A 12425-nucleotide genomic window follows, 5' to 3' on the forward strand; every position below is an offset into this window, starting at 1 on the left:
TCAGAATTAAAAGTTTCACTTCAGAGTTTCAGTTGTCCCCCTTAGAGACAGCCTTCAAAATCAAGACCAAAGGTTTCTAATACTGTGTTTTCAACCACGGCAAGCGTGACCTGGGCATTTGTGACCTCACAGATGACGTCTAGCCGTCTTGTCTACCTGGATCCTACACATGCCTCCTCTCCCGTCAGGCTTCCCTGAGGAGGTGCTCCTTGTCACCCAGAGCCGCAGAGACCAGCCGCATCAGGACTAGGCAGCCTGTTGGCGGGGCCCAATCTCGGGTCTGGCTCCAAACGCACTGAGTCAGGCGTGTTCACATTACTGTGATCTCTGGGGGACCCATATGCACGTTAATCCCTGGGCCACCCTCCTCATTCCACTTTGGAGTGAGAGCAAGTTAGCATCACTGTTGAATGTTGCCTCTTGACTTCAGTAACTTCACCTCCTGCCGGGTGACACCCCAACTCCTTAGCCTGACCTGGGAGTCCTGCCCCTCCCCAGCTCCCAGACCTGGCGTGGCCAAATCAAAGACTTGTTCTGACTTGCTGGCCGTATCCTGATCCAGCCTCGTCTCATCCGCTGCCCTCTCCTCTCTGCCTCCGACCTCTCCATCTTCCCCTCCCCTCCATGTGTCTAAACAGCATCCATTCCTACAGACTTAGCTGAACTCTCTCTTCTGTGGAGCCTGCCCTGCCCACTCCAGCCCACAACATTTCTTGTTTCTTCCTTAGAGCTCCCATCACACTTGCCACAGTGATGTGTCTAGTAATAGTAACCACGGTCACACTGGCAGGTACCATTTGTTGAGTATTTCCTGGTACCAGACCCTGTACTGAGGGGATCCTCTGAGGCACCTCCTGGGTTAGGCTCTCTCCGTCTGCATTTGAAAGCTTGGAGATGGGACTTCCCTGGCAATCCAGAGGCTAAGACTCTGCCCTCCCGGTGCTGGGAGCCCCGGCTCAACCCCTGGTCAGGGCACTGGATCCCATGTGCCACAACTGAGAATTCCCATGCTACATCCAAGACCCAGCAGAGCCAAATAAACAAAAATATGTTAGAAAAATAAATCTTAGGGAGCTTGATGCTGCTGGCTGGTGAGTAAGGGAACCAAGATTTGCTTGTGCTCTTAATCACTGTTAGATTCCCTCTCACCTCTAACAGCATAAACCCCCTGAGGGCAGGAACCAGGCATGCCTTTGCCTCCCTATGATGCCTGCCCGGAACCGGAGGAAGCGAGGCATGTTCGCTCTGCCCAGAAGTGTTCTTGATCAACCAGTTGCACAATTATATAGCTCTTCCCCCTGTGCACATGAATTGGTTAGGTTGGGATTGTAACATTTGATATTTTGTTTGATTGGTGGTGATGGTTTAGTCGCTAAGTCATTTCTGACTCTTTTGCAACCATATGGACTATAGCCCACCAAGCTCCTCTGTCCATGGGATTTCCCAGGCAAGAATACTGGAGTGGGTTGCATTTCCTTCTCCAGGGCATCTTCCTGACCCAGGGATCGAACCCAGGTCTCCTGCATTGCAGGCAGATTCTTTACCGACTGAGCCACCAGAGAAGCCCATCTGCACATAAATGAAAATAACTGTTTACAAAAATGTAAAAAAGGCAGCGGATGCAGCATTTTATCACGTGATAAACGTAGCAGGCATTCCAGATCAGGTTGCTTTGATGGAAACCCGTGTGTTTTGCATGTTGCCTTGGAATTACACCACAATAGCAAAAGAGTTTGCCAAAGCAAATGGAAAAGCTAAAAATATTTAAAATCGACGACAGAATTTTTATCATCTTAGCTGGGGTGGGAGTGCTAAACTGAATTCTTGATTGTCTCTTTATAAGACAGGATTATACTTTGATTCACTTGCAAGACACTTCGGAGCAGTTGCAGTGCATTTAGCGTCATCTTTTACTGTTTCCAATTTGTCCATATTGTCTGCTTGTTTTCCCTGCTTGGTGGCAAACTGCTGCTGGAGAAGATCTGGGCAAAGTAGGAATTCAAGGCGCTACAGGCTTCCCAGGGCACCTCTTCCTTCTGACACTTGTCCTCACCCTGCGTGTTCCTGAGCTGATGCCAGGAGAGGCAGGAAAGCTGCTAATAACGTTAGCGGTCACCGGCCACTCCTTCCTGCCTACCATTCACTGTTCCCTCCTCCCCACTGGACTAAGAATGGTACGGTCCTGGGGCCAGCTTTGTCGTTGCTCAGTCGCTCAGTCGTGTCCGACTCTTTGTGACCCCGTGGGCTGCAGAGCGCCAGGCTTCCGAGACCTTCACTATTTCTCGGAGTTTGCTCGAACTCATGTCCATTGAGTCGGTGATGCCATTCAACCATCTCATCCTCTGTCGTCCCCTTCTCTTCCCACCTTCAATCTTTCCCAACATCAGGGTCTTTTCCAGTGAGTCAGTTCTTCGCATCAGGTGGCCAGAGTATTGCAGCTTCAGTTTCAGTATCAGTCCTTCCAATGAATATTCAGGACTGATTTCCTTTAGGATGGACTGGTTGGATCTCCTTGCAGTCCAAGGGACTCTCAAGAGTCTTTTCCAACACCACAGTTGGAGAAGCAGCAATTCTTTGGCGCTCAGCCTTCTTTATGGTCCAACTCTCACATCCATACATGATTACTGGAAAAACCATAGCTTTGACTATGTGACTTCAGCAAAGTGATGTCTCTGCTTTTTAACATGCTGTCTTGGTTTGTCATAGCTTTTCATCCAAGGAGCAGGCGTCTTTTAATGTCATTCATGGCTATAGTCACTGCGGTGATTTTGGAGCCCAAGAAATTAAAGTCTGCCACCGTTTCCACTATTTCCCCATCTGTTTGCCATAAAGTGATGGGACCGGATGCCAGGATCTTTGTTTTCTGAGTGTTGAGCTTTAAGCCGGGGTCTTCGCTGTCCTCTTTGGCCTTCCTCAGGAGGCGCTTCAGCCGCCGCCCCCGCCCGACTGGCTCCTGGTGGTGACCATGGCTGCTGGCCCGCCTTCCCTCTCCCCGCCCACGCTGTGTCCTCCACACCCACCGCTGTTCACTTCAGCTGCAACTAAGCCCCAAGGGTGCTGCCGCCACCTCCCCTCCTTGTGTTCACTTCACACCCCGGCGCTGGGCTGAGCTCCCCCGCCCCCGGGCCCGGCCCGGCCCGGCCCGGTCCTGTCCCGCGCGCTCTGGTCCCTGGAGCGGCTCCTGGCCAGCGTGAGAGCGGCAGCGAGCCCGCCCTCTGTCTTCTCTGCGCCGCGTTGACCTCCTCCGCCAGACACGCGCGCCGCAGTCAGCACCCTCCCTCCCCTTCTCCCAGCTGGCGGCGTGTCCGAGCGACCCCGCACCTCGTGTGCAGCTCCCGGACACGCCGTGACCCCAGCTGCCCGCCGTGGGCCCCCTGACGGCCTGCCCAGCGTGCAGCGGCGCTCCCTGGCCGGGCAGAGGCTGCTGCGCCTGCTTGACCATCCAGGCCCACCTTCTGTGCCCAGCTCTCCAGCCCACTCCTGCGTGACTCCAGGGTGCGTCTCCTTCTCGTGCTGGAATCGGGGCCGCCTGTCACTCAAGCTCGCCGTGCCCTTGTTGCTTCCCAGGAGACCTGGAGCTCGTCTGCCTTCAGCTCCCTGCTTCGGGATGGCAGAGAGCTGGCACGGGTGCCCCCACCCCCCCTCTGCGCCCGCTGTCACCCTTCGGGTGAGACGCAGAGCTCTTCTCGGTGGGACACCCCGAGCCTGCCCGTTAGCGTCTCACTGCTCTGTCGCGCCCGTAGTAAACCTGTCCCGCTGCCGTGCTCGGCGGCGACCTTGCCGCCTGCTTCGTGGGCAGGGTCACGACCTCTGCCTGCGTTTCCTTTTTGCCTCCCTGTTCACCTCCAGAGTTTTCTATGTTCCTTCAACTCTTATTTCTAGTTTTTTTTTTTTTTTTCTTTTTTCTAGTGCCTCCGATTTGTTCCTGTATCATCCTCTCCCCTCCTTCTAAGACCTTTCTCCGTCAGTCAGCCCCTCTCCAGTTTATAACTTCCATGCCTGACTGCAGATTCGTTCAGTCTCCCCAGCCTAGAAATCTGCTTCCCCAGCTGCAGTCCCTCCAGCCCGCCTTCTGCCCTTTTTCTGGGTTTTGGTTCTTGTCAGCTTCCCAGGGCTTCCACCGCTCCTCCCGGGGACTCTCCCCTTGATGCCCGCTCCCCCACCCCATCTTTTGTGCCAAGACAGCGATTCCCGTTCATTAAAGAGCTGCCAGTGTTGCCTTACTGAATCGGTGCAGAGATCCCTGGTGTCAGCTTTTTGCCTATCCATTCTACAGATAAAGCTGAGCTCCTTTATTGCTAATCCCAAGCCAAACTGGACTGACTTCTCAATTATCTTGTCTTTTGCTTAAAAAAAGAAAAATCATAGTAAATTGACATGTAATCAATTTTTTTTTTTAATTTGAGGGCAATCATGTTGCTGGTACTTGTTAATGTTTTTGTTACACGTCAAAATTGTGCTTTTTTTCAGAATACTGCTGTCCAATAATAGTGGAAAGAATTTACAGTTAAAATGTCTAAATATACTTACATTTATCATTTAAGGATCACGTTAAACAACATGTTTGTTTTTTACACCTATAAGTGATTTTTATACCTATGAGTGATTACTCTAACTTATACAAATGATGTTTTACTCCTCGTTCCTTATCCCTTTTTTAAAAAATTTTATATCGTAGTGTAACTGCCTTGCGGTGCGGTATTAGCGTCTGCTGTACCACAAGGTGCGTGAGACGTGGGTGCACACGCGTCCCCGCTCGGGGGCCTCCCTTCCACCCCCATCCCACCCTCTAGATCACCGCAGGCCGCTGAGTTGAGCTCCCCACACTGTGCACGCCCGTTTCACGCGTGGCGGTGTGCACACGTCAATCCTCACCTCCCGGTTCGTCCCACCCTCCTCCCACCCCATTGTGTCCATGTGTCCGTTCTCTGCATCTGCCAGAGAACGAATATAGAAGCAACAATTAAGTTTCAAAATGCTTTTCTTAACCTAAGTCATCGTCTTGTTAAGATTCCTGGTGCCCCATTCATGGTTTCAAATGGGAGTCTTCTCTGCCTCGGGACAGCACGTCAAGGCTCTCATCCGGGGAGAAACGGAGACAGAGGAAGAGCCCTGTTCCTGTTGCCCTGTTTACAGAATTTTCACTGTGTTTGCTGGAGAGAGAGTTTTCAACAGATACATGAGTGAGTGAATGAGTAAATAAATGAGCAGAGGAGTAGAATGAAGATCAGAGTCAGCATGCTGAACGTGCGTGTCGAGTCGGGTGGGGCGGTGCTGGTCCTTATCTTCTTTACTGGACTTTCCACTGCAGACGTAAGAGTTGGCGGCTTTAAAAACTGCAAACCCGACTACGCGTTTGTGGAGAGATTTAAACTGCTATCATCATAAACTCATTGCACTAGTTTTAAACTCTCTCAGAAGGCGTTTGACAGAACTCTGCTCTCAGAGTCAAATTTAATAAACTGGATGGAACTTTGTCTCTTGTACATTGTCTCATAGAAAAGTTACTTTCAGCGACCAAATCTGTTACAGTGTGGTGCCATTCATTCTGCCGGTTACAGATCTGTCCTGGCAACAAGTGGCTGCGTGTACTTTTCATAGACAACTTGTATCCACAAGTTGGTTGTTCTGGGGTAAAGAGTACCTGGACAGTGCTTCAGTAATGCTCAGTTTCACAAACTGACTCATTGCAGGGCAGTCAGATTTGAAGCCCTCGGCTTCAGTGGTACTCTTTGTACACCATCTGTTGCTGGATGTGGTTCAATCAAAGGAGGAAAAGATAAATGACAGTGGATAGTCACATGTCACATGGCAGCATTCATCTCTGAGTCAGGAATCTTGGGAGAAAAAGCCCAGATTTTTTAAAATGTGAAACTACCTACATTACCTCCTCAATCATTTTTATCTCAAATTAATCTCCTAGGTAGACACTGTGGGCTCACCTACTACTCACTACCACTTAGTTTGCTATCTTAGTTTCTCATTTTCATTGTAGGTTTTTTTAGCCATTGCTTTTTGAATGTGAGCTTACGGTAGAATAAATCAAATTAGCTTTAGTGGGTAGATTTAGTTTTCTCTAATGACTTACTAAGTAAAATATGCCTTCTTAAGTGAAAAAGCCAAAGTGGATTATTTTTTATTTGACTAAGGAAAGGCATTTTTTATTTTATTTAGTGACTGAAATAAATTACTTTACCACAAATTAAATGTGAAATATGTGTATATGATCCCTCTTTTCGTGAACAGAACAGCTTGAGAACCAAGCACATTTGTCGTTGATTTCTTTAACCAGTTGGTGGTGCTAAAAACTCTGTTAAGAAATGAATTGGAAGGCGAGGAGGTTAACCTGGAGGCTTTCTGAATAAACATTATTCTGTTAGTTTTTGAAAAATTCATGCCAAAAACGTGTGCCCAAATTACTGGATCTTCTAAGCTCACACACCATACTGAATATCTTTGCTGGGCGGCAGAGTCCATTTGCGGTGACCTTACGCGAAGATGTCATTGGCTCCCGTAGGATTCGCCTGCTGTGGCTGTGTGAGAGCTGGGTCCACCCGGGAGTGACCCTCAGCCTGCTGCTGCGGACCGGGAAGGGAGAGGACCGCATGTGCCCGCCCGGGAGATTTAAGAAATATTGTGTTGTATTATGACGACTTAACAAAAAAATGCGATCATGTGTTTTTTAGGGTCTGTGTTTGTTTCTAACTCTGGTTTTTGCACAGAGGATTCAGTGGAAGGACAGTCTGCTGCTTGAACGTGTCCCGAGGCGCCCTCGGTGAGCAGGGAGGCCCTGGAGTCAGGAGCTCAGCGCGCGGCTCTGGCCGCCAGACCTAACCAAGGTGTTCTGTGCTGTTCTCGCTCTGGGGGGTCTTAATTCCCGACCGGGGATTGAACCTGGGTCCCAGCGGTGAACGCGCCGCCCCCTGACCCCTGGATCCCCCGGGAGTTCCCGCACGTGTGCGCTCTTAAACATACACAGCTCACACAGGTGCGCCTCTAACTTCTGTCCTGGCCAATTGTTAGTCACTCAGTCGTGTCCGGCTCTGTGGCCCCAGGGACTGTAGCCGACAGGCTCCTCTGTCCAGGGGATTCTCCAGGCAAGGATCCTGGAGTGGGCTGCCATTTCCTCCTCCAGGGGATTCCTCCTCCAAGGGATCTTCCCGACCCAGGGATTGAACCTGGGTCTCCTGCATTGCAGGCAGATTCTTTACTGTCCTGGGTAAAGCACCTAATTAATAGTGTTTTAGGATCTTATCACATAGCTTTCTTCTGACTTGTTTCAGTCATTGAATATGTGGTAGAAAACTTAATGAAACCATCAGAGTTTTAAAAAGTAAAAGAAACAAAAGCAAGCAAACAAACCCACATTTTAAACAGATAATCCTAGAACTCATTTTTTTTTTTTTTGATACTGAAAGAATAAAGATTTTTAATAAGCATTGTAAGTTGCATTCAGTAGCCTTCAGAGACACCACACCACAGCCCATCTACAGTCAGTCAAACGCAAGAGCAGTTCATTCCTGCACAATCCATGGGTTAGGGCAAAACTCTCTTCAACTTACAGTAAGATCCTGCTCAGGTCTTGCGGGCAGGGATTGGGGAATTACATCTCATTTCTGATCACTAATGTGTGATGAAGAGCATCAGGAGAATTATATGAAAACGAATAAGAAGTGATTCTGATTTCAAAGTACATTGTTTAGAAACATTCATGAAAACATCAAAATGATATACCTGCTAGAACTCATTTTTATAATGGAAAAAATGTTAAAATTTGAATCATCTTCCTGTTTCCTCGATGAGGGCGGCCTATCAGTTCAGGAAATCAGGAAATTCAGAACCCTCCAGCAGGTCTTTTGAAAACGAAAGCCCTCCATTTCTCGCAGCATCCATTCTCTGTTTTCACGTGAGTTTGTTCACTTTGGCTGTGCTGCGTTCTGGTTGCTGTGTGCAGGCTTTTTCTCTGGTCGCAGCGAGCGGGAGCTGCTCTCTAGCCTCGGGGCTCAGGCTTCTCCCTGAGGGGCTTCTCATTTCAGCGTGCGGGCTCCAGAAGTGCCTGTGCTGCCCCAGACCACAGGCTCAGGAGCCGCTCCCGACCCCAGGGACAGGCTCAGGGGCCGTGACCCCCCGGGCTGTAGGGCTCACACTCGGGAGCTGCTGTGCATGGGCTTAGCTGCTCCAGGGCATGTGGGATCTTGCTGGACCAGGGATGGAACCTGTGTCTCCTGCATTGGCAGGTGAATTCTTTACCACTGAGCCCACCAGGGAAGCCTGTATCAACCCTTGATAGCTCAGTGATCTCAGCTTGTGAAGTGGGGTGACCAAGTCTTCTCCTGAGTTGCTGTAAGCTCCAGAGGAAGTAGCGAGTGCTGTTGGGTCTTGTCTTCCCTACACTCTCCTCCCCTGAGGCAGACACTGGGTCTCAATTATTTCTGAGCCCCCACGATACCCCTGGACTTTAGCCAGAGCCTCAGGACACGAGCTCTTCTCCGTGTCTGATACTGCCTCATGCTCCACTAAAGCAAAGCTATTTCCCGGTTATAAAGTGTCACAAGGATTTTGTAGGCTCACAGACCCACAAAGGAGAGACTCGTATCGTTATATCTGGTTTTCAGATATGTGCCTGTCTGTCCCGGGGATATTTATGTGTTGCTCTGAACCTGCCTAAACACGTAAGACTGGGGAAAGATTTCTGAAAGGTGCAGCAAAGGTATTACTAAGAGTCTGCTTGTCCATCCATTTATTTGTTCCACAGATTGTATTGAGCATGACTCTTCAGAGATGGAGTCCAGGAAAGCCTCACCCTGTCTCTGAGAGCTGCAGACTTCATGGGGCAGGACGCTTCCTGTTTGGCAGGGATTGACAGGCAGCCCTTATCTAGGTGACAGGAAGATTATTAAAATTTAAATGTTGTTTATAATATTAAGAAAATCAGTCCTAGGATCATCTGTAACAATTTTCTTATGCATTTAAAACTCTGATGATACCATTCAGTTTTCCAGAGCATATTCTGTGTTTGAGAGATTGACAGAAGTCAGAAGCAAGCTTCAGTGCAATGGTAATCCTAAAATGCTATTACTTAGGTGTTTTAGCCAGTATAGAATTTAAAAGTGTAACTGTGTAAACCAGGGGTCTCCAGTCTCCAGGATCTAATGCCTGATGATCTGAGGTGGAGCTGACGTGTTAGTAACAGACGTAAAAGTGCACAGTAAATGTAGTATGCTTGAGTCACCCTGAGACCATCCCTCCACCTTCCCTGAAACCGGCCCCTGGTGCCAGAAAGGTTGGAGACTGCTGGTGTAAGGTGTGTGTGTGTGTGTATGTATATACACACACACACATATATATATATGAATAGCACAACTAATATCTCTGGTTAGATCTGATTGAGTCAGATATTTGAGTTTTTGAGATACAGACTCATGGAAGCAGATATTGGCAGAGACTTTAAAAATCATTTACACGATCGCTAAGAAAATGGAGGCCGCACGAACTTCATGGCTTACCCAAGGTTACATAGACCTGGGTCAAGACTCGGGTCTCCTGGCTCCCAATTCAATGCCAAAGCATTGTTCTTCTATCCTCACGTCTGCAAGACGAGCCATTTTGGGTGTAAATAAGAGCAAGTGTATGCTTGTTCAGCCTCAGCAAACTTTCATACTAAACATGGAGTACTGTTTCTGCCCAGTCTGTCAGAATGAAAACCTGTAGGGCATGGCAGGCAGTCGATTAAGTTGCCCCTGTGTCCGTTTTCGAACAGAGCAGGGTGGGGAGCCCAGGCCAGGCACGTCACTCGCAGCCGCCAGCCGGAGCAGGTCGGTGCCTGGAAGCCTGCGGCCAAGGCGGGCTGGGTTTCCGTCCACCGACCGCCTTGCCTGCCTCTCGCTTCCTGCGAGATGAATGGCGTTCTGCAGGTGTGTTAGTAATTTCTGAGTTTGTTCCCCGCTCAGAATGACCTCATTGTTTTGTGCTTCTTTTCCATAATTATACAGTAACAGGAAAATAAACCGGCTCTGCGTTCAGCCCACAGCAGAAATCTCGCGCTCTTTATGTAAGTTTGATTTATAGACGTGTACCGCGGAGCGGAGTGACTATGAAACATTCATCTTCCCGTCGCTAGTTGCCATGGAAACGGGGTACACATAGCAGTTCGTTCGGGCCCTGGTGGTGCCTGCAGTAGTTTATTCCTTTGTTGTTCTCGTCTCTTAGGCAACTGCCTCGTATTCTTTCATCATGACAATTAATCATGCACACAGGTTTTTTATCTTTCATCTCAAATAGAAAGCACAAAAAAACGTATGACAAAATTCGGGAGAATTTAAGTATTCTTGCTTCCTTAAATATGCATTTGTGATTTTTTTTCCCCCCCCCATCAGTCCCATTGGGAAAATAGGTCATATTGGGGGGGGGGAGGGAAGCACATATTAATGTACAGAAATCTCAATAAAGACAGCAATACAGAAATTTAAGGAGACGGCATTGCCATGCTAAGGAAATCTTAAGGAACTCCAGATTCCCAGGTCTCCCGGTGTTTGGAGCTAAGTCTGCATTTGGGTAACGCTAACCCCCCAAAAGCACTGAGCTCCACATTATCAGCTCTCGTCTTGGTTTGTTTCGTTAGTTTCCTTAGGGGTTTGAGCAGCCCACATGTTTGCTGGAGAGATACAGTGGACACTGAAGGGTGCACGCGTGATCAGTCACTCAGTTGTGTCCGACTCTTTTCGACCCCATAGACTGCAGCACGCTAGGTTCCTCTCTCCTCCACTCTCTCCCTCAGTTTGCTCAAATTCACGTCCATCCAGTCGGTGATGCTACCTAACCGTCTCATCCTCTGTCGTCCCCTTCTCCTCCTGCCTTCAGTCTTTCCAGGGATCAGGGTCTTTTCCAGTGAGTTTGTTCTTTGCATCAGGTGGCCAAAGTTCTGGGGCTTCAGCTTCAGCCTTAGTCTTCCTCATTTTAAAAAAATCGTGTATTGTTTACTTTTGGTTGCCCTGGGTCTTTGTTGCTGCACGCAGGCTTTCTCTAGCTGCAGTGAGTGGGGGGCTGCTCTCTCGCTGTGGGCCAGGACTCTTTCTTGTGGAACACAGACTCCAGAGCGTGCCGACTTCAGTAGCTGTGGTACACGGGCTTCGCTGCTCCGTGGCACGTGGAATCCTCCTGGACCAGGGATCGAACCTGCGTCCCCTGCAGCGGCAGGCGAATTCTCAGCTACCAGCCCACGAGGAAAGCCCCTCGCTCTGTTGTTGTTGTTCTTGTCGTTTTTTAACTATTTTACCCCAGTTTAACCCAGCAGGGTTCATAGTACATATCTTCCCACTGTTAATACGTGTTTGCTGATTATCCACCTCCTTTCATTGGATTTCTAACAAGTCTGTTGGTTAAAAGAGCTTGTCCTGAAGTAACTGTCTGGATCTAAATCCCTGCTCCAGTCCTGGTTTGCTGTGAGGTCTTTGAAAAGCATCTTAACTTGCCTTGGCTTTCTTATCTGTAGAGTGAGCAGCTATAGAATTAAGATCATGACTTGTTGGGGGCTTCAAGGGGATGATTCATGCAAAGGACCTAGTTCTGTGCCTGCAAGGGGATAAACACTCGGGCGGGGGTGACTGTTGCGGTGGTGATGTTTATGACTGAGAGGATTACCGTACCACTGTCAGGACTATGACTTTTGCAGGGAGCGATGCCAGCACCAAGCCTAGGGTCCTGTCCCCAGCATCCACGTTCACAAACAGTTGCCAGCGCTTTGTTTGACTTGGGCTCCAGGGACTGGATTCCTGGCACGGTAGCCTAGAGGTATTTGCAATGGCCTTTTTATCTGCAAGTGGAGAAGAGAAGGCTGCTGCAGGTGTCGCCAATTTCTTGCCTATGACGTGCTCTTGTTTCTCACACCTGGCTGTATGTAGGGCCCACGGGGGCGTGGGGAGGGAGTCGCTGCCTTTTTGCATCTTTAGGGGAGGGTTCTGGAGACGGCGAGGGCACCCACCCCAGTGCGCTCGCCTGGAAAATCCCGTGGACGGAGGAGCCTGGTAGGCTGCGGTCCGTGGGGTCGCGAAGAGTCGGACACGACTGAGCGACTTCACTTTCACTTTTCACTTTCCTGCTTTGGAAAAGGAAATGGCAACCCACTCCAGTGTTCTTGCCTGGAAAATCCCAGAGACGGGGGAGCCTGGTGGGCTGACGTCTGTGGGGTGTCACAGAGTCAGACACGACTGAAGTGACTTAGCAGCAGCAGGGGAGGGTTCTGCAAGGAGATCAAACCAGTCAATCCTCACGGAAATCAACCCTGAATATCCCTCGGAAGGACTGATGCTAAAGCTGAAGCTCCTATACTTTGGCCTCTTGATGCGAAGAGCTGACTCATTGGAAAAGACCCTGATGCTGGGAAAGATTGAAGGCAGGAGGAGAAGGGGACGACAGAGGATGAGATG

The 12425-nt window shown here is 49.3% G+C and overlaps 1 protein-coding gene across 8 annotated transcripts in view; it reads left to right on the top strand.

Moving 5' to 3' along the window:
- The window catches only part of EFCAB11 (EF-hand calcium binding domain 11), a 241774-nt gene that overhangs the window by 33107 nt on the left and 196242 nt on the right, over positions 1 to 12425 (top strand). Inside the window, exon 6 of one of the 8 annotated variants that reach the window (XM_061156445.1) lies at positions 5011 to 6090. The exons of the other annotated variants lie outside the window; for them this stretch is intronic. Coding sequence (XP_061012428.1) covers positions 5011 to 5191 — 181 coding nt within the window. The 3' untranslated portion in view covers positions 5192 to 6090. Of the gene's footprint in view, positions 1 to 5010; positions 6091 to 12425 lie in introns of those variants that run through there. 8 annotated transcript variants of the gene reach the window in all.

Source organism: Dama dama, chromosome 12 (genome assembly GCF_033118175.1).
Source record: "Dama dama isolate Ldn47 chromosome 12, ASM3311817v1, whole genome shotgun sequence".
Taxonomy (NCBI): Eukaryota; Metazoa; Chordata; class Mammalia; order Artiodactyla; family Cervidae; genus Dama; species Dama dama.